At 43.4% G+C, this 24,668-nt stretch overlaps 1 protein-coding gene and 1 long non-coding RNA gene across 2 annotated transcripts in view; one reads left to right on the forward strand and one right to left on the reverse strand.

Annotated features, from left to right (window-relative positions):
- Positions 1 to 880: 880 nt before the first annotated feature.
- Positions 881 to 9,237, reverse strand: LOC127687067 (uncharacterized). The gene is made up of 3 exons (XR_007978317.1): positions 8,892 to 9,237; positions 1,651 to 2,636; positions 881 to 1,497 (listed from the first exon to the last, which is right to left on the reverse strand). It is a non-coding gene; the product is annotated as an uncharacterized LOC127687067 (long non-coding RNA).
- The window catches only part of Sptlc2 (serine palmitoyltransferase long chain base subunit 2), an 83,654-nt gene continuing 67,241 nt past the window's right edge, over positions 8,256 to 24,668 (forward strand). Inside the window, exons 1-2 of the mRNA XM_052185324.1 lie at positions 8,256 to 8,538; positions 21,872 to 22,066. Coding sequence (XP_052041284.1) covers positions 8,413 to 8,538; positions 21,872 to 22,066 — 321 coding nt within the window. The 5' untranslated portion in view covers positions 8,256 to 8,412. The remainder of the gene's footprint in view (positions 8,539 to 21,871; positions 22,067 to 24,668) is intronic.

A 24,668-nucleotide genomic window follows, 5' to 3' on the forward strand; every position in this document is an offset into this window, starting at 1 on the left:
TATTTCTAATATGGTTTTAAAATGCCCATGTAGACATATGTTCCCCATTTACTTTGATACATTGTTTGTTTGTTTGTTTGTTTTTTGAGACAGGGTTTCTCTGTGTAGCCCTGGCTGTCCTGGAAAGTCACTCTGTAGACCAGACTGGCCTCAAACTCAGAAATTTGCCTGCCTCTGCTTCCCAAGTGCTGGGATAAAAGGCGTGCACCACCACCACTGGCTGATACATTTATAATCTAGTGTCCTTCTTACTTTTTGAAATAGATTATATGTCTGTGCCTCATGGGGCTCCAGACAGCTGGTTGTATTAATATAAACAAGAAGATATTGAGTCAGTCTGCCTTTGTACATTCAAAATAGAGCCAAATGTGGCCAGACACACCCTGAAAGCTGCTCCTTATTTTCCTACTGTGGAGTCAGGGTACTGTGATCTCCACACCTAAACAGTCAAATTCAATATTCACCTGAGGCAATAGCAGAGAAAGTCTGCTTAGGGATGGCAGTGCCTCTGACTTAGGCGGTTTTCTGATTCTCTCTCTCCCTCTCTCTGTCACTAATTTAATGTGATTTTCTTCCTCAGATACACAAGAGGATTTATGCCACTAGAACAGAAGATGTGGACCACTCATATTTCCAGTTCAATGGGAGGACCCACTTAGTCTTATAGTAATGAGCCGACGGGTAACTTCTGCTCTCTATCAGAATCAGGCAAATTTAGCATCTTTTTCTGTTCCTCTCAAGATGCTTGTGGACTTTGATGTCTTTCTTTCGTTTTTAAAAGCATTTTTTATTAATTTATTTTAATTTATTTATGTATTTACATCCCAAATGCTGCCCCTCCGGTCTCCCCTCCCAGGGTTTCTCCCCCCATTCCCTCTCCCCTTCGCCTCTGAGAGGATGCTCTCTCCTCACCCTGGAGCATCATCAAGTCTCTGCAGGATTAGGTGCTTCCTCTCCCATTGAGGGCAGACAAGGCTGCCCTCTGCTTTGTACGCGCCCTGGTCCGGGACCAGCTCATGTATGCTCTTTGGTTGGTAGCTCAGTCTCTGGGAGCTCCCAGGGCTCCAGATTAGTTCCATGTCTTTCTTCATCAAGTGGTAGAGATCCCCAGGAAGATCAGAGGAAGGCCTTTGGACTTAAGGAGTCTCAAGATTTTGTTCTGAGTCACAAAATGGACCTGTGCCATATCACGTGAGTCCCTTGGGACGGCGCCTGTTTGGGAGGGAGTAGGGCTTTTCTTGGCCAGTTTGAAAATCTGTTCCTTCACATCTTCAGAGGTGAACTTTAGCCAGGTACGCATTGACTGGGACAGGCCCTTCCCACTAGAGTACATGTAACCCGTGATGGCCGCACTCTGGCAGCAAAGAGAGCTGGTTTCTCACTTTATGACAAATATTCCCCGATTTCTTCTGTTCAAAAGTTCTTTGAGACAATTCCATCAGCCTTAACCGATCAGAGAATAGAATCATCTGACTTGCTCCTCCTGGGAACAGCTCCCTGTAAGAGAGCAGAAGTTTTAAACTGTCCAGTAAACCTGCCAGTGATCTCTGTGAGTTTGAGGCCAGCCTGGTCTACAGGGTAAGTTCCAGGAAAGCCAGGGCTACACAGAGAAACCCTATCTCGAAAAACCAAAACCAAATCAAAACCCACCTGTGATCTTGTCAAACGCAGCCTCACTCATCTGGATGGATGCAGGTCCTTGGCACCAATGATGCAGTTGCTTGTTGAACATTTGTGCGGCACCTACAGGTCCAAGGACTAGCCAGCCAGCCTGGTTCCGCACATCAAAACTGTGCCTGTCCAGTGCGTGTGCAGAAAGGAAAGTTGTTTTGCTTTGCTTTGTTTAATTTTGTGGTGCTGGGTTGGCACTCAGAGTTTCCACATAGTTGACAAGCGCTCTAACCCTGAGGTAGAAACCATAGCCTCTGGGAAATTCCAAGGCTGTTCCAATGAAAGCATGCTTTCCGGGAGACAGGCCGTCCTAAGGTAAAAACCATCTGAGAGGGAGCCTGTGTTGGTTAGTTTTTGTCAACTTAAAGTAGAATCACCTGGGAAGAGAACCTCAGTTGAGGCTCCATCAGACTGACCTGTTAGGCATGCCTTGTGGGACATTTTCTTGATCAATGATGGGTGAGGAAATCCCAGTCTACTGTGGGAGTGATCCTCCTGCCTAAGGACTCCTGGTTTGTCTAAGAAAGCAAGCTAAGATAGCCGTGGAGAGTAAGCCAGTAAACACGGTTTTACACACACGGCTCTGCTTCTGTTCCTGCTGCCTCAAGTACCTTTCCTGAAATAAACCCTTTCCCCCCCCCCAAGTTGGTCAGTTTTTTTTTAAATCATAGCAAGAGAAAGTACCTAGTACAGATGCCAAGCCAAAGGTAGAAACATATTCCCAGTGACATTATAACGCCACTTAGATCCAGTCTGATTAGATAAGCTAATAAATCTCTCCTGTGCTTAATCCAATCTGAATTCCATTGCAAAACTCGCTACTCCAAATCTCTGGAGCCAGAAGCAAGAGTCCATTTCCTGGAGTTCAACTCAGAGGATTACAACACCATCTGGCTTCGCGTCCACAGGAAGCCTAGGGTGGCAGCTTGGGGTGTGGTGGTTGGATAGGAAGCGCTGAGGTTCTTCTAGAGCAAAGGAAACACAAAAGCAGAGATTTGCCATTGAGACAAGCCCTGGCCCATTCCCAGAACTCTTCTCTTACCTCAGAATTCCTATTGTCAATGCTTGGTAAGACACAGATTAAAATCATCCTATTGCAAACTCAGTGGGTACCACCATAGGGTGTAATCAGGAACCATTATTCCTCCTACAGCCTCACATTCCCATGCAGTCAGTTCTTCACATGGTCCAGTACTCCTCTTAAGGGTGCACTAGGGGAGGCCAGAAGAAGGAAGGACAACTCTTGTCTTACCTTGGAAGATGCAAATATTGTGTGGAGAGTAGGGTCAGAAATCCAGGGAGAATAGCAGCCTCTTTCCCTGGCTGTATTGTATTAGCGTAGGAATGATGGAAAGGGAACTAACTGGCCAGTGCATCCCTTGCAAATCAAGTCTGAATCCAGACACGGTGTTCTGTCTCTATATTCCCAGCACGTGAGGTGTGGAGGCAAGAGGGCCAGGCGTCCAAGACCTATCATCTTTGACAAGAAAGATCTTGGGCTATAAAGTAAATTCAAGGCTTGATTGGGCTATACAACAGTATTTTTTGTTTTTGTTTTTGTTTTTTGGATTTGGTTTTTTCAAGACTGGGTTTCTCTGTATAGCCCTGGCTGTCCTGGAGCTCACTCTGTAGACCAGGCTGGCCTCAAACTCAGAAATCCACCTGCCTCTGCCTCCCAGAGTGCTGGGATTACAGGCGTGCGCCACCACCGCCCAGCTCAACAGTATTTTTATAAATAAATAAATAGGCTGGAGAGACTTCTCAGTTTACCAGTATGCAGGACAAATTGAGTTCTTTCTTCAGAATTCTCACAGAATGCCTAGTGTGACTGTGAGCCCTTGTAATGCCAGCACTGGGAAGCTGGGATATAGGTGACTTCAGGCCCTTTCTGTCCTGTTAGTCTTCTGTAGTCTCTGACAAGGCATGCTAGAAAGACAGGGAAAATTAAGGGACATGAGAAGGGGAAAACCCTTGCTCTGGAACCTAATTTGTTTCTCTTGTTGATGGACAGTCAAGATAGAATTGCCTATAGAAATAATGCAGGTTTTCCTAAAGACATCTCAAATAAGGATTCCTCCCCCCCCCCCCCCCGAGACAGGGTTTCTCTGTATAGCCCTGGCTGCCCTGGAACTCACTCTGTAGACCAGGCTGGCCTCAAACTCAGAAATCTACCTGCCTCTGCCTCCCAGAGTGCTGGGATTACAGGCATGTGCCACTACCGCCCGGCTCAAATAAGGATATTAAAACAACAAATGTGGGCTGGAGAGATGGCTCAGCAGTTAAGAGCGCTGACTGCTCTTCCAAAGGTCCTGAGTTCAAATCCCAGCAACCACATGGTGGCTCACAACCATCCATGATGAGATCTGATGCCCCCTTCTGGGGTGTCTGAAGACAGCTACAGTGTACTTACATATAATAAATATATAATAAATGAATCAATCTTTAAAAACAATAATAAATGAGGGCCTCAGTAACGAGGAGGACTGGCTGCTCTTCCGGAGGCCCCGGGTTCAATTCCCAGCACCCACATGGCAACTCACAACTGTCTGTAAATCCAAGATCCAACACCCTCATACAGGCATGCATGCAGGCATAACACCAATGCACATAAAACCAAAAACAACAGAGGAGATGGGTAGTGGTGGTGCATACCTTTACTCTCAGCACTTGGGAGGCAGAGGCAGGCAGATCTCTGTGAGCTCAAGGCCACCCTGGGTCTACAGAATGAGTTCCAGGACCACCAGAGCTACACAGAGAAACCCTGTCTCAAAAAACAAACAAACAAAGAAAACCAACAAATGAGCTGTGTCCAGAATATTTGTAAAATCTTGAATCTTACTGAATTAACACTCTTCTTACCTCTAAATGTAAACAGTATATGTCATGAGACCACATGACAATGTTCTTTACAAAATAAAAATATTTGAAAAATGTATTTGTTTGTTTGAGACAAGTCCGGGTTAAAATTCATTTTTATTTTGGTGTGTGTGTGTGTGTGTGTGTATGTGTGTGTGTGTGTGTGTTTATGTGAGTGTGTATGTACAGGTTCCCGTGGCAGTAGGCTAGAGGAAGGCATCAAATCCCCTGGGTCTGGAGTTAGTTTTCCCAGCTCAGGGAAGCACATGTATTCCATTTTACACAAACAGGAGTTGAGTCACAGAGAAGCGAGACTGCTCTGCAGGGTCACAGGTTTGTAAGTGCCAGAGCTGGGTCTTCAGTTCCTCGGTGTTTGACAGTAGAGCTCTTGTCTATAATCACTCCCTCTCACAGAATTCCAAAGCCATGCGACATAGGCTCTGTCTAATTTTATAGGGATGATGAACTTCAAGAAAAGCTTCACAGTTGAAATGGCTTGAGGCATCTTGGAAGACAAGGAGACCTGTGTTTTGGCACCTTGCATGAGCCTTTGCATATAAGTTCTGTATGTGAAGTAGATATATTTGCCTCTAGAAGGGACCATTTTCTTGTTTTTGTGGATGCTGGGTGTTTCCTACTGAGGTATCTTTTTTTGTGATTTAGCAATGGCCTATTGAGTAACCACATCATTTGGGTATTATATCATGGGTGCGCACAACTGTCTACTGAAGGAAGAAGTGCAGAAATTGACCTCAAATGGGGAGTGAGGAAATCAGGGCTGTGTGTGCATGACTCCTTTGAGGCTAGTGGTGAGTAAGCGGTAGAACAAGACAAGGAGCTGCTGGTATCCTGTCCTCAGGAGGAAGGGACAGGTTCTTCCCAGGATCCAGGCCAGGCCAGCCTCTGCCCAGCTCTGGACAAGCATGGCTGTGGGTCCCTCCCCCCAGGACAAACTCCTCTGCTCATTCCAAGCCAGTTTTCAAGTCTTGCTCATCCGTCAAGGTCCAGCTAAGAGCACATCTTCCACCCAAGCCTTTTATACATTCTCTCAGTCCACTAAGTGTGGGTCAAACCTCTTAACTTCTCCTTTCAACTAGATTTCTGCCCTGAGCACCTCCACTGCCTATGGTAATCTGATTAGCTGCTGTCATCCAGAATCCCCATTTTGGAACTCCTATTGCCTCCTCCTCCTCCTCCTCCTCCTCCTCCTCCTCCTCCTCCTCCTCCTCCTCCTCCTCTTCTTCTTCTTCTCCCTCCTTTGCTTCCTCCTCTTCTTCTTCTCCTCTTCCTTCTCCTTCTTCAAAAGGTTGCCCTTCTATTTTATTTAACTTCATGTATGTCTTTTCAGGGCATCAGATTACCCATAAAGATTCTTATGATCTCTCCGGTAGGTTCAGGCACTCAAATCTTCATCCTCTGGAAGAGAAGCCAAAACACGGAGCCACCTCTTTAGCCCCATATCTTGATTCTTGAATGTAAGCTTCCTGAGGCATACACTTTTGTGTGTGTACATGTGTATGTGCATGAAAGTCCAATGTCAGCATTGGGTGTCTTCCCCAATTGTTCTCTACTTTTCTTTTTCTTTCCTCCTCCCTCTTTTTTTTTTTTTTTTTCTTCAAGACAGTTTCTCTGTGTAGCCCTGGTTGTCCTGGAACTAGCCCTGGTTGTCCTGGAACTCACTCTGTAGACCAGGCTGGCTTCGAACTCAGAAATCTGCCTACTTCTGCCTCCCAAGTGCTGGGATTAAAGGCATGTGCCACCACTGCCCAGCTCTTTTTGGTTTTTCAAGAATGTGTTTCTCTGTGTAGCCTTGGCTTTTCTGGACTTGTTCTGTAGGCCAAGCTGGCCTTGAACTCACAGAGATCTGCCTGCCTGCCTCTGCCTCCTGAGGGCTGGAATCAAAGGCATACATCACCATCACCCATTATTTTTGAGACAGGGTCTTTGACTGACATTGGAATTCACCAGTTCAATTAGACTGGCTGGCCAGAGAACTCTAGGAATCCTTTCATCTCTGTATCCCCAGCACTGGGATTTTAACTAGATGCTCAAATCTGGACTTAACTCTTCTTGTTTTCCTGGTAGCATTCCATTGATTGAGTTATCCCCACCCCTCCATGTTTAAGACAGGGACTCCTATTTCCCAGGTTGGCCTGGAACAGGTTATATTCCCAGAGATTATCTTGACCATCTACACTCCTGCCTCCACCTCAGGAGTGATGAGGTTTTATTGGTGCATTACTATGCTTAGCTTAAAGGTATATAGAGCTTTAAAAAAATGCAAGTTTTAAAAAGGAGATTTTATGTCTGTGGGCGTTTTGTCTGCATGTATGTATGTGCACCAAGCTTGTGCCTGGTGCCCTGGGAAATCAGAATAAGGCTTTGGATGCTCTGACATTGGAGTCATGGATAGTTGTGAGGCACCATGTGGGTGCCAGAAACAAATCCAGGTCCTCTGTACAAGCAGGGGTGCTCTTTACTGCTGAACCATCTCTCCAGGCCCCATATAGTTCTTTTTGATTTTCATGTTCACTTTGGGAACAAAAGGTTTGTGACTTGAAAGTTTTGTCCTCTCTCCATTTTGCTGTTAAAAGTAGTCCTCTCCTAAATCGAGCAAAGCAAATACCTTGTCAACACACTTCTAAACTCCAGGTGAGTAGGGGTTGTGTGATGTAGGGATTCACACAAATGCATTCAGCAATTAATAATAACCAGCACTTAATGAATACTTACTAATTGCCAGGTCCTACATAAAATCCATTACAAGCATTAACTCATTAGATTCTCTTTGGTAACTGTTATTATCCCTCTGAGCAGAGGAACATAGAGGTTACTTAGCTAGTAGGTGAGACAGCCAGGATTCAAACCTAGACTGAGTCATACTCTTAATTATGACACTAATTTTTTTTTTTTTTTTTTTTTTGGTGGGTAACTAAAGGTCTCTGTAATGCTGTAACACAGATCGATTTCTTTTCTTTTGCTACTGGTTTGGATTAGGTATTTTGGTGTCCAGCACTTTACTAATGTAATTCGTACAAATGAATCTATGAAGCAGGAAGAATTTTAAAAGAACTTGGCTCCTAAAGCAGTTAATTCCTTAAGTTTCAGTTTGTTTTAGTTATCACAAGATCTGGAAACAGATCAGGTCTCCTGACTTTCAAGGAAAGTCTTCAAAGGAAATTGCCCTGGGAAAACCCAGATAGAAACAAGTGATGAGCACGCGAGGCGTTCGCGTAACTCACAGTGAAGAACGGTGAGGGACTGTCAAAAAGGCTATTCTATTAACACCCACAGAGGAATTTGCTAATGAAATAAGGGAGCTGCCTGTCTCGGGCTTGGATTCAATCCGAGAGCCTCTCCCGGGAGGAAGGGCACAAAGGGCAACCACCACCTGTGCTGGAGAACCCGGAACTGGCTCTGGAAATAGGCTCAGCCCCTGTTTCTTTCTCTACATGCTAATTGGCTTGTTCTTTCCGGGCCCCGCCTCCTTCCCAATCTGGACCATTAGGAGGCAAAGCTCCACCTACGATTTGGCTAGTGCTCCAATGAAATGCCCAAGTCTCGAATTCCTCTGAAGAAGTCCCCTTGATGTCTGCAAGCCGCTTTTATCTCGCTTTTGATTGGCCAGAATCAGCATAGGATCCGCCTTTTCGGCCTTTGGATTGGTCAATCGACAATAGGCTCCGCCCCATGTTCCCTCCGGCTGCTGGGCTTCAGCGAGCTCCGTCTCCTCGGGTGGCCCCGCCCTCGCGTGACGGCCGGACCGGGAATTGGCAGCGGTGCTGCAGCCATTTCCGGTTTCGGAGAGGTGGGTGCGGTGCGGAGCGGGAGTTGGCGCCGCCGCCGCCTCCAGAGCCTGTCCTGCTGCCGGGTGCTGCCGGGAGGATGCGGCCGGAGCCCGGAGGCTGCTGCTACCGCCGCCCGATGCGGGCGAACGGCTGCGTGAAGAATGGGGAAGTGAGGAACGGGTACTTAAGGAGCAGCACCGCCACCGTCGCGGCTGCCGGCCAGGTACGATGGGACCGAGAGGTCGGGCGGGGTCGGGGCGGTGGGCCGGGACCCCCGCGAGCCGATGCCCGGGCCGGGTCGGGGAGGACGGGCAGCCGCGCGGGCCGGTCAGTGACCGGCTGACGGCTGGGCGCGGCTCAGGTGTGCTGAGCGACGGGGACCCGGCGCTGACTGGGCCTCCCCCTTAGCGGGAGGGAGACTCAAGGGCAGCGCGGGACTCAACATCCATATGGGGCTCCCTCACCAAGAGGGGCTCCCCAGTTCTGCCCGCTTCTCCAGTTCTTCGAGCCTTCCCAGTTCTGCCCGGCTCCACAGTGATGAAGGGCTCGCTGCCATGCGGGACTCCCCAGGCTTACCTGGCTGCTTAGGTGTGCGGTGTCCCCCTAGTTCTGCCCGGCTCTCCGGTCTCCACGGGCTCCCCAGCCACGCGGGACTCCCGAGGTCTGCGCAGCTCCTCAGCTATGAGGAGCTTCCTAGCATTGGCTGTTCTCAAGGGCCCTGGAGGCTGGACTTGCTCTCCAAGTCTCTGGTTCTTAACCATGCGGATCCCCGCAAAAAATTTTTTTAAAAAATAAAAATGCTGGTCGCTCCCAGTGGGAAGCAGAGGATATCTTTCCCTCGAAGTCCGGCGATACCTTCTCTGCTCGGGTCCCCTTAAGTACAGGCTTCCTGTAGAATCTTGCAGCCCCAATAGGAAGCTGAGGCCCCGAGAAAGTTAGGCAGTGCAGTTGTGCAAGGACAGCTAGACAGCCTCTTCCTATCACATTCTGGACTTCCTTTACGAGGAAAAACGTTGGCAGGGAACCTCCTCGGGTGTCTTGTCTTGAAAGTTGTACTGTTGTACGACTGGTGAGACCCTCATCCCACCATCCAGGTTGGATTAGGTGGCCCCTTCACCAAGCAATAGATTTGTCATGGAGGGCATTGCTTAATCCAGTGGTAAACTGTCATGAGTCCTTATATTAATTAACTGAAGTTGAATCATCAACCACATTCTTGAACTTCTAAACTACCTTACAGAATTCTGAATTCCTGACAGTATTTGTTTTGGGACATGGTTTCTTTGACTAACAGCCCTCCCTGGCTGTTCTGCTTCGTAGACCAGGCTCACTTCCAACTTAAAGAGATTCTCCTGTCTCTGCCTCCCAAGTGCGACTAACACCTCCCACACCTGGTTTTCCTGACAGTATTTTTATTGATTGATTTTTCTGAGACAGGGTTTTTCTTTGTAGCCCTGGCTGACCTGGAACTCACTCTGTAGACCAGACTGGCCTCAAAATTCACAGACCTGCCTCTGCCTCCCAAGTGTTGGGATTCAAGGCATGTGCCACTACTCACTGGCTCCTGGCAGTATTTTTTTAAACCAATTGTGCAAATATGTCTTAAAAGTTGCTTGTTCCCCTTAGCAGAATTGTGATTGCAGTTTTGATAGGACAGTGACCCTAACTTCACCTTCAACATAGATACTAAGCAATAACAACCTGTTCCTTGCCTGAATCAGTAGCTCTGATAGATCTATTAATCCTGAGATATGAAAGAGTTATCTTCAAGTCAGGTTGAGTTCTTAAGACTCTGGGGAAGAGTTGAGGGTTAGGATGGGAGTACATAGAAAAGACTTGGCCTCCCTCGAATGTGTAAGGTGTTAAGAGTCAAAAAATTGCTTCCAAAAAAAGAATTGTGAGAGAGAAGATGTGATAAGAGTCAGTTTTGCAGTTTGGGGCTTGATGACACTTGTTTGTAATCCCAGCCCTCAGGCAGGTGCATCTCTGAGCTCTGGCTGGCCTGGTCTGCATAGTGAGTTCTAGGACAGCAGAAAGATGAAGAGGGACCCTGCCTGCAAAAAAGTGGATGTGGGGAGGAGTCAGTTTGTTATGAGCCATGAAAGAATGCGCTGTTTTCCCTAGCGGTATAGAATGGCTAATGAGACAACATTGTGGAGGTATAGAATGTATCAGGGAGGTTGACTAGCTGGAGCTAGGAGAGAACAGGTGAGTGGGTGAGTTAGGACTTTTATGAGGAAAAAGGAAGTCCAGACAAAGCTGGTCATGTGTTAGAAGTGCTTTCTAACATAACCCACTAGGGGTTATGTTCTGACTAAATAGTCCAGTTCCGACCTCCTGGAATCCCAACAATTTGTCATTTGTAGGCATGGTATTTCTTCAGAGGCTGGCAACTATTAAGATGAAATACCAAGTTATTAAAATGAAATATATAAAGCTGACTAACGGGGTGGGGTGGCAAATACCTGTAATCCTAGCACTTGAAAGTTGAGGCTGGAAGAAAAGTTCAAAGCCCGTCCGAGCTTTCATTGCTGCCTCTGTTAACCGACTGTGTTGACCGTTTTCACTCAAGCTCAGAGGCATTTGGAAGAATGGTCTAATGGAATGTTCTAAGGGCTGCAATATCTTTTTGAGAAAGCTATTTTTTCACAAATTATTTTAAAGCAGGTACTACGTTTATGAGGAATAAGATCTCTTAAGTTTATGAGAAAAAGAGAATATTTTAAAATAGTTCATGAAGTTGGTTGTGTTAAATATGCTCCAACTCCTACCTGTCTTTTCTTGCATCCTGAAGGGGGAGTATTGGAGTATTGCCATTTTTTTTTTTTCTGAAAATATACCGTAAGATACAAACTAGATCTGATATAAGGGTCATGCTTTCACTAAAGCACTATCACATGGATGAAATGTAAAATTGTTTCCTCATATCCTGTCTTAATATTGCTTTTTAATGCACAGGAGAGAAATTATAAACTTGTAGGCTTTCTTCTCTAAGGGGAATCAGCTACTTCTGATGCCTGTATACACTCACCAGGATATGGTTGAAGAGATTAATGCCTGTGTTAAGAGCAGCTCCTGGATGGGGCTGTTTGATGAGTAGCTAATGTGGTAAGGAGGTATTACAAAACAGAGGTTACTGTTGTTCAGTGATGAAAGGTAGCCAGAGTTTCCACTAGAGGAGCAGCTAGATAACAAAGCTGTGAGTTTCCCTGCTGTGAAAGGAGTGTCAGCCTTTATTTTGAAGGTAAAGGGTACCTTGTAGCCTGAGGTACATTTGGCCACATTAAAATTGGAAAGAACTTTCAAGATTGTCTTTGTAAATCAGTCAGTCCTTTACAAGACTTTCTTAAAACCAGTCTCTTTGTGTTCCTGTTTATGGGATGGATGGATGGATGGATGAATTGCTTCTAGGTCTCCTTTAGTTCAGTCTGGCCTTGAACTCTTCTATTGTGCAGTCTTCACCTCCATCCAGGTGCTGGGAATTCCTATCAGTTAGTTAACAGGATTCTTTTTTTAAAAGACCTTTTCTTTATAAAAGTTTTGATTTGGAGTTAGATTTTGTTTTTTTTAAAAACCTATTAGTAAGTATGAAAGTAGAAGGATATTGTCACTGAAGCAGTTTTGAAGTTTCAAACATGACTTAATTCCATTTGGGGGTGTTTTTTTGTTGTTGATTTTTTGGTTTTGTTTGTTTGTTTGCTTTTTGTTATTTTTTGAGACTGAGTTTTTCTGTGAAGGTTTGGCTATCCTGAACTCTCAGATTTGCCTGTCCCTGCTTCCCAGGTGCTCGGATTAAGGGCATGTATCACCACCACCTGTTTGGGAGTAGTTTTGATGAGAAATTTATAGGGATAAAAGACTTCTAATTGCCAGAATCAGTAGAATTCAATCATAAAGAGGCACTAGGGCATAAATTATGTTAAACAGAAGTCAGGCATAGCAGAGACAAATGTAATGCCAGAAAGAGGGCCGGATAGCTAAGGGAGGGGCTTTACTTGTAGCCTTTGTTTCCACTGAAGGGAAGCTAACTGGGGATTTATGATAGTATGGGATAGTATGAGGGGGAAGGGAGTTATTTATAAGTAGGAATTAGAATGGTAGTCATAATAGGAGTTGTATATATTGGCTTTGGCAGGGTGAGATACCTTAGGCTTCAGGTCTTGCAAAAAAAAATGTAACTACCGATGACCTGTGAGATTTTTTTTCTTTCAAATGCATTTTGTCCCAAGGGGAAGAACATTTAGTTTTTATTAGCTGAATCTGGGAGATTCCAGTCATTTGTGGGACTCAAGAAGTCTCTTTAAAACAAATTCTTGGAAAATTTTAAACCATTTGGTTCCTAAGATAGTATTTAAAATGGATATTCAGGGCGGGCAGACTTGCCAGTTTCTTAGGTGGACTCAGGTTACACTAGAAGTTTGTCCTCTAAGCAAGAGAGCCAACTGCTTGATTCAGTTATTGAAAGAAAGGAGCAGTGTTTATTGGTAGAATGGGCAATTGATAGGCAGTGTTTGCACGCAGAGTGGGTATGCCTTACTTGATTAAATGGTTTGTAGCCACAAGTCACTTGCCTTCTGAGTAGTTTCTTTTTTTTTTTCTTTTTGTTTTTTTCAAACTTTATATTATGTGTTTATTTAGATTTGTTTATTTTTTATTTTATTTATTTATTTGATTTTTTTTTTCTTTTTCTTTTTTTTTTTTGGAGACAGGATTTCTCTGTGTAGCCGTGGGTGTCCTGGAACTCACTCTGTAGACCAGGCTGGCCTCGAAGTCAGAAATCCGACTGCCTCTGCCTTCCAAGTGCTGGGACTAAAGGCTGTACATTGCCACTGCCGGGAATTCTGGGTAGTTTCTAAGAAGCTTCTATAATATAATTTGTGATTTGTGAATATTAAGAAAGCCTTTTGCTCTTAACCTACTTAATCTCAAACATTTTGTTTTATGCTCTGTATATTCAAGGCCTTTAATGAAGGTGAGGCAATTTTTCTTTTTTTTTAAAAATTTGTTACTCTTGGTTATAGAAATGGTGGATATTTGCTGAATTTCTGAGACAGGGTTTCTCTGTAGCCTTGGCTGTCCTGTAACTCACTCTGTAGACTAGGCTGGCCTCGAACTCAGAAATCCACCTGCCTCTGCCTCCCAAGTGCTGGGATTAAAGGCGTGTGCTATCACTGCCAGGCTTTTGCTGAAAGATCTTAAAACATTGGAACAATTGTTTTGTGTTCAGGTTTTTAAAAATCAGTTGATAGAAAAACATTAAAATTGTATCTGTAATATTTTGATAAATGTACACACATGTACTTCATGTAATATTTAAATCAAGTTAAGCATGCCTATCTCTTGAATCATTTATCATTTCTTTTTTTTTTTTTCATTTATCATTTCTTTAAGGTGAATATTTCAAACAAGCTCAAAGTTGCTATATAGTGAAGGGTGACCTTGAACTTCTCATCCTCCTGTTTCCTACCTCCCAAATGCTGGAATCATCAGTGTGTAGTGCGTGACATTGGGAATCTAAGCATTTTAAGCAAGCACCCTACCAAATGAACCATGTCCCAATGTGATGACCTCAAGTCAGTTTAAATAAGCCTTTCTTTCTTAATTTGGAAACCCTAGACCAAATATTTGGGATTTTACTGTTTTTATTACATGTGTACATGTAATAGGGATTCAGAAGATGCTATTTGAAGGAATGGGTGGAGTAGTCTATGAACTATGGCATTGGTAAAGTATATACAAGATGTCCATAAGCTAAAAGAAGAGATTCCAAGGTCATAAAACTTAAGAGTCATAATGCTTCTTGGAAAAGATACACAGAGTTGCAGACCAGGCATGCACAGCACAATTAGGGAAGAGATGGTTTGGAACAACAACAAGAAAATTCTAGGTAAACAGTGACTCTTTCATTAAGGAGGATAAGCAATGTTTTCAGGCCATGAGAAAGTGTGAATAATAATAGTAATAGAGAGGACTGCAGGTGTGGCTCAGTGATAGAGTGCTTGCCTAGCACACCCCAAGCCCAGGGTTCAATCCCTAGAACTGCATAGAACCTGAGTGTGGTGTGGTGCAGCACGGGAGTCGGGGCAAGAGGACAGAGAAGCTCGTTCCACAGTCGGTTTGAGCCTGGACTACATAAGACCCCATCCTTAACAAAAAAGACATCTTTTACAAAGCACCTACTGTGTGCTGGAGAACAGGGAGGAGAAATGTGAAATGCTGTCTTCAGAGTATGACACAGCCATTGCAAACATGATCTTACAATTGCCTGCACTGGCCAATCGTGGATGGATGGGGAGGAGTTTAGAGGGTCTACCTCTCCCTACTGAACTATTGGCTATTGATGGATTCTGGGGAAGGGGCAGTTGTTGCCTTCAGTTAAGTACAAAATGCAGGCGCTAAACCTGTGACCACACATACTATCCTGGTTAAAATCATAGCATAATAAAACAACAAAAGACTTAAATTGAGGAAAGGATCTGTAAGGGGAAGAGGTGGAAGACAGGTGAGAGGAAAGTAAGAGAAGGTGCAAGATGAAAGAAATAGAATAAGTGTACTATATACATGTCTAACATCAGATAAACTTAGTTGATTAAAAAGGTTTAAAAAAATGAATGAAGAACCTTTCTAGGTAAATAGTATTCTCATTTTGCAAATTAGATACTAAAGTCCATACCTTTAAGTTACTCAGTTGGAAGAATCTTGGTGGTATTCACTTTGTCTGACTCTACCAGACCATTGAATTCCGAATTCATTCATAGGAGCTGGAGAGATGCTCAGCTGGAGTTCTGACTGCCCTTCTGGAGAGCCTTGTGTTCAATTCCCAGTATCCACATGATAGTTCAGAATTCATTAGCAGTCTGTGAAACATTAAATTAGATAATTGAGAATTGGTTAAGGAGGGATGAGTGGTAGTTGAAGTAATGGAGTTGGTAAAGTATGTGAAAGAGGTACCAAAGATAGAATGCTTCTCAGATAACACACCTGCAACACCGACAGAACTCTGAATGTACAAGCACACAGTTGGGGGGAAGTGGTATGAGAAAAGCCCATACAAACACAGGCTGGCCTTTTCTTGGAATTTTACTGAAGTGCACGAGCTTCTCCTACAGCATACCACACATACTAGAGAGAATAGTGTGAGCCTTTGTGTAAATCACACAAGCTATGCCAAAGCTGGCCATGGGTTTATCAACAGGAAACATTTGCAAAGAGGTTACCATATCCTCTTTTACCAGATAAAGTCTCTCGACAGTATCTATCCCATGTGAAGTGGACTGAGACTAGCTTCTAGGGTTTACTGGAAAATATCACTTGACATGATTTTTATTATCCTACTCTAAACCAGCTTTATATGGACTGGAAGGTGTCCATTGAGAGGCCCATTGGGAAAGTATGTCTGCAAGAGTTAATGCCTGAGTTAGTTACTTTTCTCACAGTTGTGACAGAATACCTGACAGAGGCAGTTTTAGGGGTCCAGTCCATCATGGTGGTGAAGGCATCATGGAACAGTTCCATGCAGACAGGAGTGTATTACAGGAACATGCTGCTGACCTTGTGGCTGTGGACAGGGAAACTAGAACTCTAGATTAGGCTCCATGATAACCTTCAAGGTGACCTTCCTGGTGACCGATTGCTGCCAGCTAGGTTTCTGGTCCCAAAGACTCAACCACAATGCTACCAGATTGGGACCAAGTGTTCAGCAATATGATCTTGTGAGAATATTTGAATCTTATATTTTCCTAACTCACTACCCATGCTTCCACTGTAACAGTTTCTGTCTCAGTCAAGCATCAGCATGACAGACAGGCTCCAGCAGGAGGCCAATTTGTAAATGTAGCTCTGCCACAGTCCCAGTCTTTATCCCAGGTCTCACATGTCTCCGCATGCTGATCTTGTCATACCAACCTCTTTGCTTAGCTAGTTGAGTGTGAAAGCCTGTGTCAATTTTTCTTTACTGAGAACACTTTTGAACTGATTGTTCTTCCAGAGGTTCTGTGTTCAATTCCCAGCAACCACATGGTGACTCTCAATCATCTGTAATGGGATCTGATGCCCTCTTTTGGTGTGACTGAAGACAGCAACAGTGTACTCATATACATAAAATAAATCTTAAAATTATTTTAAAAAATTCAGTGCTTTTAACCACTGAACCATCTCTCCAGGCCTGGCTATATAGTGAATTTCAGGCCAATCTGGGTTATATAGCAAGACCCTTTCTCTCTTTTTTGTTTTTGTTTTTGTTTTTGTTTGTTTTTGTTTTTTGTTTTTGGAGACAGGGTTTCTCAGTGTGGTCCTGGAACTCACTCTGTAGACCAGGCTGGCCTTGAACCCAGAAATCCACCTGCCTCTGCCTCCCAGAGTGCTGGGATTACATTAGCATGGGATTACCGCCCAGCTGACCGTTTCTCTTATAACATTTGTAATTCTGACGTTAGCACATCTATATACTTATCTGTTTTCTGCCTCTATCACTGGACTATAAAATGCCTCTGTTTCTCTAGTGCTCAGGTTGGGCTCACTTGCTTGTATGAATGGTTCAGTTTACTAGATATCCTTGCCATCTAAATGTCATGCTTTTAAAGAAGACAGGGTATTACCTTGTTCACACAACATAGGTCTCTAGCAGGCAGGTATATTTCAGTTCCCCTCATATTATACTACATTTATTCATCTATTTGTTTGCATGTGTTAGAGACAGGAGAACAAAGGTTTGTTTCTGCACACCAGAAAGGGAATTCGATCCCATGATACTACAGTTATAGATACCATTGGGTGCTGAGAATTGACTCCAGACCTCTAGAAGAACAGCCAATGCTCTTAGCTGCTAAGTCACTAAACCATCTCTTTGGCCCATTTTTGTTTGTTTGTTTGTTTGTTTTTGTTTTTGAGACAGGGTTTCTCTGTGTATCCCTGGCTATCCTGTAGACTAAGCTGGCCTTGAACTGACAGAGATCCACCTGCCTCTGCCTTCTGAGTGCTGGGATTAAAAAATGTGCACTGCTACCACAACTGACTTCAGCTCCTGTTTTAACTTTTATTCATGTGCATGTGTATGTATCTGTGTGAATCGACTACTTTTATGCTCATGTCTGTGTGAACCAAAAAAGCGTGTCGGGTCCCCGGAAGCTGGAGTTAGAGGGAGTTTTGAGCTGCCTGATTGAGGGTGCTGAGAATTGAACTTGTATCCTCTGGAAGAGCAGTAAGCACTCTTAATTGCTGAACTATCTCTCCAGCCCATGTATTTCATACATGAGATTTATCAGGGTTGGGGAGGTGACTCAGTGGGTAAGTGCTTGCTATATAGGCATAAGGGCCTGAGTTTGGATCCCAAGACTGCATAAAGCTGGACTTAATGCCTGAGTTTGTAATCGAAACATGGGGGAAATTTGGGGAAGCAGAGACAGGAGGTTTGCTGGTCTAGTCTAGCTGAATTAGTGAACTCCAGGTATAGAACAATTGAGGAAGACATGTGACATCAACCTCTGGCATCTATATCCACATACCTGCATGTTCAAATGTGTGTGCACATACACACAAACACTTATGCATGCATGTGCAGAGAAGAATTTTAACTTTTACTTTGTAGCTTGTACTTTGGCGGTTTTAGGGAAATTATTGTATACTCCCAAGATTCCCTCCACCCCCCAAGACAGGGTTTCTCCATGTAGCCCTGGCTGTCCTGGAACTCACTCTGTAGACCAGGCTGGCCTCGAACTCAGAAATCCACCTGCCTCTGCCTCCCAGAGTGCTGGGATTACAGGCATGCGCCACTGCCGCCCAGCCTTTTTTGTTTGTTTTTTTGTTTGTTTGTTTTTTACTATAGATCTTTAATTGTTCTTATTTGATATGATTCCTCCTATTCCTTTATCTTGAAGATCACCTTTGTTCTTGTTTTCCTACATGAATTATAAGATTAATTTGTTGAGAAAAATTAAGGTTTTCAGTAGAACATTCATATCAAGGAGTATGTGTTTGATGACTAGTTGGGGAGCACTTGTCCGTTGCACATGAGACACACTGTCTTAGTAGTTAGTTACTGTTCTATTGCTGTTCTTATAATTAATTAAGGCAGTTCTTATAAAAGAAAACTCTGATTCACTGTGCTGCCCAGTCAAGGCATGGGACTCACTTTCCCAAGTAGTGTAGCCAATAAGGGAGCTGGGCCAGCTTTCCCACTTTTCACACCTTGGTGTCTGTCTGTCTCTTTGCCGTCAGGGCCAGCTCTACTGTGTTGCCCAGGTGAGGTGCAGGGCCAGCTCTCCTGAGTACTACAGTCAGTTAAAGGGGCAAGACTAGCTCTCTTGGCTCTCTCATGACTGGGAGTGAGGTGGGGGTGGGGTAAGATGGCTCTTCCCCTCACCAGCTGCAGCACTGGGGCCTTGTACCTGGCCCCGGCAGCAGCCTTGATTTTAAAGAACAGAAATGTGTGGGGTTCCCTTACTGCAGAAGGTATAATAATTCATGGATTTCTGAAGAGTAATGGGTGCTTATATTGGACATTAGGTTTATTTTACTTTTTTATGTATAGAGACTGTGTGTGTGTGTGTGTGTGTGTGTACGCGCATGCGCGCGCACATGTGTGCTTGCACGCTCATTAGAATAATTTTAATGAACACCAAGGTGCACTTGCTTCAACAGGAATATTATTGTTCAAGCAAATGCAAAAGGAAACAAAAGGGAAATTTTCCCCATAGCCCCAGGTAATACTATAATACCAACATAAAACACACTGCAAGACAAGGGAAGAGAGGAAACAAAGAAACAAACTACTGGGGGCTGGAGAGATGGCCAGTGATTAAGAGCACCAACTGCTCTTCCAACAGTCCTGAGTTCAAATCCCAGCAAACACGTGGTGGCTCACAACCATCTGTAACGAGATCTGACTTCATCTTCTGGAGTGTCTGAAGACAGCTACAGTGTACTTACATATAATAAATAAATAAATCTTAAAAGAAAGAAAGAAAGAAACAAGCTACTTTGTCTATAGCCTTCTTGCTGACTATCAACTGTACCCATGAGGTAACTGAAAAGGCACTCTTAGGGGCTGGAAAGATGACTCAGTGGTTAAGAGAACTAGCTGGGGCTGGAGAGATGGTTCAGTGGGTAAGAGCACCAACTGCTCTGCCAAAGGTCATAAGTTCAAATCCCAGCACTGACATGGTGGCTCACAACCATCTGTAAAGAGATCTAATGCCCTCTTCTGGTGCTGTCTGAAGACAGCTACAGTGTACTTACATATAATAAATAAATCTTTTTTTTTTTTTTTTTAAAAAGAGAGAACTAGCTGTTCTACTAGAGGACCTGGGTTGATTCTCAGCACCCACATAGCAGCTCACAAAAGTCTATAACTCCAGTTCCAGGGGATCAATGGACCTGTCCTGGCTTCTACAGGCACCACATAAGCAAGTGGTATACAGATACTCATGCAGGCAAAACACTCAAACACATAAAATTTAAAGACAGAAAAAAGGTACCCTTAACCAAAACAATAATGGAAACATGCAAACAAAAGATAAACCATGCACACAGACACATATACACATACAATATAATAATATATGGGCATATATACACATATGTATGCATATATATGTATATAGCATGCATGTATTAATACATATGTGTATATGTATGTATGTAAAACTGCCTAGAAGTGAAGCTGGTAAGATAGTTAATTCAGTGGTTAAGCACATTGGCTGCTCCAGAGGACCTGGAGTTCATTAAACTTCATAGTTCATGAAAGGTCAGTCAGTTCCAGGGAAGCTGACATCCTCTTCTGACCTCTGAGAGTATTAGGCACACAGGCACACAGATGGCATGAAGACATATATATTCAGTCAAAATACTCATATACACTGAATAAAATTTAAAGAGAAGAAGAGTAGATAGCAAGTGAGTGTGGACAATTCTATAGCATCTTCTAAACCATTTTGATTCTTGTTTGATTAGGTTTTTGTTGTTTGTACAGAGCTTTACTTTACTAGTCCAGGCTAAAACTCACACTCACTATGTACCTAAAAAAGCTTTGAAATCTCTAACCTTCCTACCTCCCTCTTTTAAACTCTGATTCTCATCTTTTTTTTTTTTTTCTTCTAGTCAATACATACTACTGACTTCACTTAAAGTTTACCACTGACTATTCACTATGTGGATGAAAACAACTAAAAGCTGCCTGTGTCTACCATAACTCAGGCTATCTGACTACCCTTCAACATCTCCAACCTTTCGAAACTGCAACATAACACTATTATCTACAAATGTCACATTTAAAAACCAAAGAACATGACCCTTAGACAATATGATGTACATTGAAAGGCAAGCAGATCTCTGTGAGTTCCAGACCAGGCAGTATAGTGATTCTGTCTCACAAACAAACCAACCTTGCAACAAAACAAAAATAAACCTTAATATTTTAAGCAAGTTGTGTGTGTGTGTGTGTGTGTGTGTGTGTGTGTGTGTGTGTTGGGCTACATTCATAGCTATCCTGGGCACAGGCTGAACATTCCTGAGTTTGACAGCCTCTGGGAATCTTCATCTGTATATTATCACTATTACCTCTTTTGGTCATTAGTGTCACCATCCAGTTCACCCAGTCTCCCAAGTTTGCAGTTATCTTTTTTAAACTTTTTTTTTTTTGGTTTTGTTTTTTGGATTTATTTTTTTTCGAGATAGGGTTTTTCTGTATAGCCCTGGCTGTCCTGGAACTCACTCTGTAGACCAGGCTGGCCTCGAACTCAGAAATCCGCCTGCCTCTGCCTCCCAAGTGCTGGGATTAAAGGCGTGTGCCACCACTACCACAATTCTTACTTTGGCTGATACACTCTACCCCTTTCCCCCTTTCTCCTCCCACCCCTCCTTTAAGGACCCTTTCTCACTTGGCTGTATTACATGTATTATTTATGGATGTGTGTGTGTATGTGCATGTGTGGGCTCCTGTGTTGATGTATGGAAGTCAGAGGACAATTGTGGGAGACAAAAGACAGTTTATGAGGGAGTCCGTCATGTGGGTCCTAGGGATTGAACTGAAGTTGTCAGCCTAGACAGCAAAAGCCTTTAGCTGCTGAGTTCTCTCGGCAGCCCTTCCTTTACTGTTATAAGTGTATTATCACTGGGGAAAGGCAATAAAACGGTCTGCAGCCTAGTACTGATAAGTCATTTGAGTGTTTTTGAATGATTTATAGCTGAGTAGTTTTAGGAATGGCTTGTAGAAAAACATTCACACACATTTTTGTTATAAAACTGAATTTCTTTTGAACATGATCACTTTGTTGGTAAGCTAATACAATATTTTTTAGGCTAGGCATTTTCTTTATATATTTTTACTTTATTAGGATAAAGGAAAGCATGTTTCCTGAAATCATAGTGTATTTAGAATGTTTCAGGAAATTAAATTATGATAAAAATCAGTGTTAGACATTGTTGACTCGTTTTCATTGCCTCCTTTTACCCCTTTACTGTACATAAATGATTTTTAAATTATTACTCTTGAAAATAAACATTACCTTAGTGTTTCATTGGTTTGTGATTGCAATAAACATTTTTAATTGCTCTCTTAGATTCATCATGTTACAGAAAATGGAGGACTGTACAGAAGGCCGTTTAATGAAGCTTTTGAAGAAACACCCATGCTGGTGGCTGTGCTCACATATGTGGGCTATGGCGTGCTCACCCTCTTTGGGTATCTTCGAGATTTCTTGAGGCATTGGAGAATTGAAAAGTGCCACCATGCAACAGAAAGAGAAGAACAAAAGGTAATTGTCAGGGAGTCTTTGATTCTGCAAATAGACTGTGTCCATGGAAATGTTGTCATCGTCACACAGTCTCTCCCACTCCCCAGTAGAAAGTGGGCACATGGGGTTCAATTTTTTTTTTTTTTTGTTTGTTTGTTTGTTTTTTGAGATAGGTTTCTCTGTGTAACCCTGGCTGTTCTGGAACTCACTCTGTAGACCAGGCTGACCTTGAACTCAGAAATCCGCCTGCCTCTGCCTCCCAAGTGCTGGGATTAAAGGCATGCGCCACCATGCCCGGCTTCATGGGGTTCAATTTTAAGGTAGGAGGATTGCTGTGACTTGGAGGCCAACCTGTGCTACAGTGTAAGACTCTTGTCTCTAAACAGAGCAGAAACCAAGTAACAACTGTGACTAAAAACTCTATAAAAATATTCCACAAGGAAAGCTGAAATCAAGGTTGAAGGCCTAAAAGAGCAAAGCAGTTGGAGCTAGAGAGATGGCTCAGTGACTGGGAAGACACTGACCTTTCAGGGGATATCAGTTCTGTTTCCATCATCTACGTGGTGGCTCCCAACTATGTGTTCCAAATATCTAAAACACTGACAGAGCAAAGCATTTTTTATTTCCCTTTTTGAGACAGGATTTATCTGTGTAACCCTGGCTGTACTGGAACTCAGAGCGACCAGGTTGGCATGGAACTCAGAGATTCATCTACCTCTTCCCAAGTATTAGGATCAGAGGTGTGCACTGCCGCCTCCTGGCAACTTTTTTAACTTAACCTACATTATACTACAAAAACTGAATGAAGCTGAGAACAGTAACATTATTTCATTGATAAGAAAGCTGCCAGCAATGTGTCTACAGTTCCCTAGTGTTACAGCTTATATGGTGCGGAATAAAGGTGAAATCTGTTCATTCTCCCTTCTGGATCTCTGCACTATGTTTATTGTGATCTGCAGGGACTAAATTCTCTTAGACCCATTGGATATAGTTATCTAGTTCACAGATTAGCACCTCTCCCCAAACATGTCCCCAAGCTGAGTGTGTGAGGCCAGCCTGTTTACAGCAGCAAAGGCTCTTGTTTTAGTAATGGTAAAAAGAGAGGTAGTGGCTGTCTCCAAAGAGGAAGACCAGATTCACTTCTAGTCACTCTTCTCATAATACACCTGTATTCCTTTACAGCTTTATACAATGCACATGTGTTAAACTATTCCTAATAAACACCCAGGCTTGAAAAAACTTTAAAAAGTTATTCTTTGAGGATTTCATATAGTGTGTTATGGTCATATTCACCTACCCATCCCTGTTTTCTCCCCTTCCATTCACTCTCCTTTGGCTCCTGCCAACCTCATGCCCTTTTTCTTTTTCTCTTCCTCTTTCTCCTTCTCCTCCTCCTCTTCTTAAACATTTCACTACATCTTGTTAGTTCTGCCTGTATATGCTGCGTGGGACATCCATTGGAGCATGCTAACCTACTAGTGGCTGACTAAGATAATTCCATTGCCCCGCCTCCCAATAATTAGTTATTTACATTGGTCTCATTCTTGTGAGACATAGAGTCAGATATATGGGTAGTAGTATCATCTGAGAGAAACCAGTAAAGGAAGAGAGTACACCAAGAAAAAGCAGGAAAGATAGGCATGGTGGCTCATGTCCATAATGCCAGATCTTGGTAGGTTGAGACAAGAAGATTGCTGTGAGTTCAACAACATCCTTGGCTACATTGTGAATTTCAGAATAAACTGGACTATTGAGTGAGACTGTCTCAGAAACAAAATAAATAAGGGAAAGGGTAGACCTGGTGGCTGGTGTGTTGAAACTAAGATATTTGAGAGGTTGAGGCAGAAGGATTGCATGAGATCAGGAGATCAACCTGGACAACCTTGTGGGAAAATAAAGGGCCTTGTCAGGTATTAGGAAAACAGAACCATTCATTCATTCATTTGTATACACACACACACACACACACACACACACACACACGTATTAAAATAAAGTCCATATCCCTTAGGGCTTCAGATATGTCTCAGCTGCTCTTCTGGAGGACCCTAGTTTGAGTCCCAGCACCCACAATAACAGCTCACAACTCTGCATCGGTAACTCCAGGCCCAGGGATTCAAACCCAACATGGCCATCTGTTTTGTTTGTATTTTGATTTTTTTTTTTAAGATTTATTTATGTGTATGAAAACTACTTGTATATCTGCCTGGAGGACAGAAGAGAGCATCAGATCTCAGTGTAGATGGTTGTTGGTTGCTGGGAACTGAACTCGGGACCTCTGGAGGAGCAGCCAGTGCTCTTAACCTCTGAGACATCTCTCCAGGCCTCTTTGTTTGCTTTTTGAGACAGATCTACATAGCCCTGACTGTCTTGACTAGGCTGTCCTCAAATTCATAGACATCTGCCAGTGCTGGAATTAAAGGCAGACCATTCTCTCACTTCCAAGGGCACTAGGCACATACACATAAACAAAATTTTAAAGAAGAAAATTTGGACACCTGAAAACTAACTCACACTCTCTCTCTCTCTCTCTCTCTCTCTCTCTCTCTCTCTCTCTCTCTCTCTCTCTCTCTCTCGCTCTCTCGCACTCTCGCTCTCGCTCTTTTTTTCCTGAGACAGGATC

The sequence above is a fragment of the Apodemus sylvaticus genome, chromosome 6 (genome assembly GCF_947179515.1).
Source record: "Apodemus sylvaticus chromosome 6, mApoSyl1.1, whole genome shotgun sequence".
Classification (NCBI taxonomy): Eukaryota; Metazoa; Chordata; class Mammalia; order Rodentia; family Muridae; genus Apodemus; species Apodemus sylvaticus.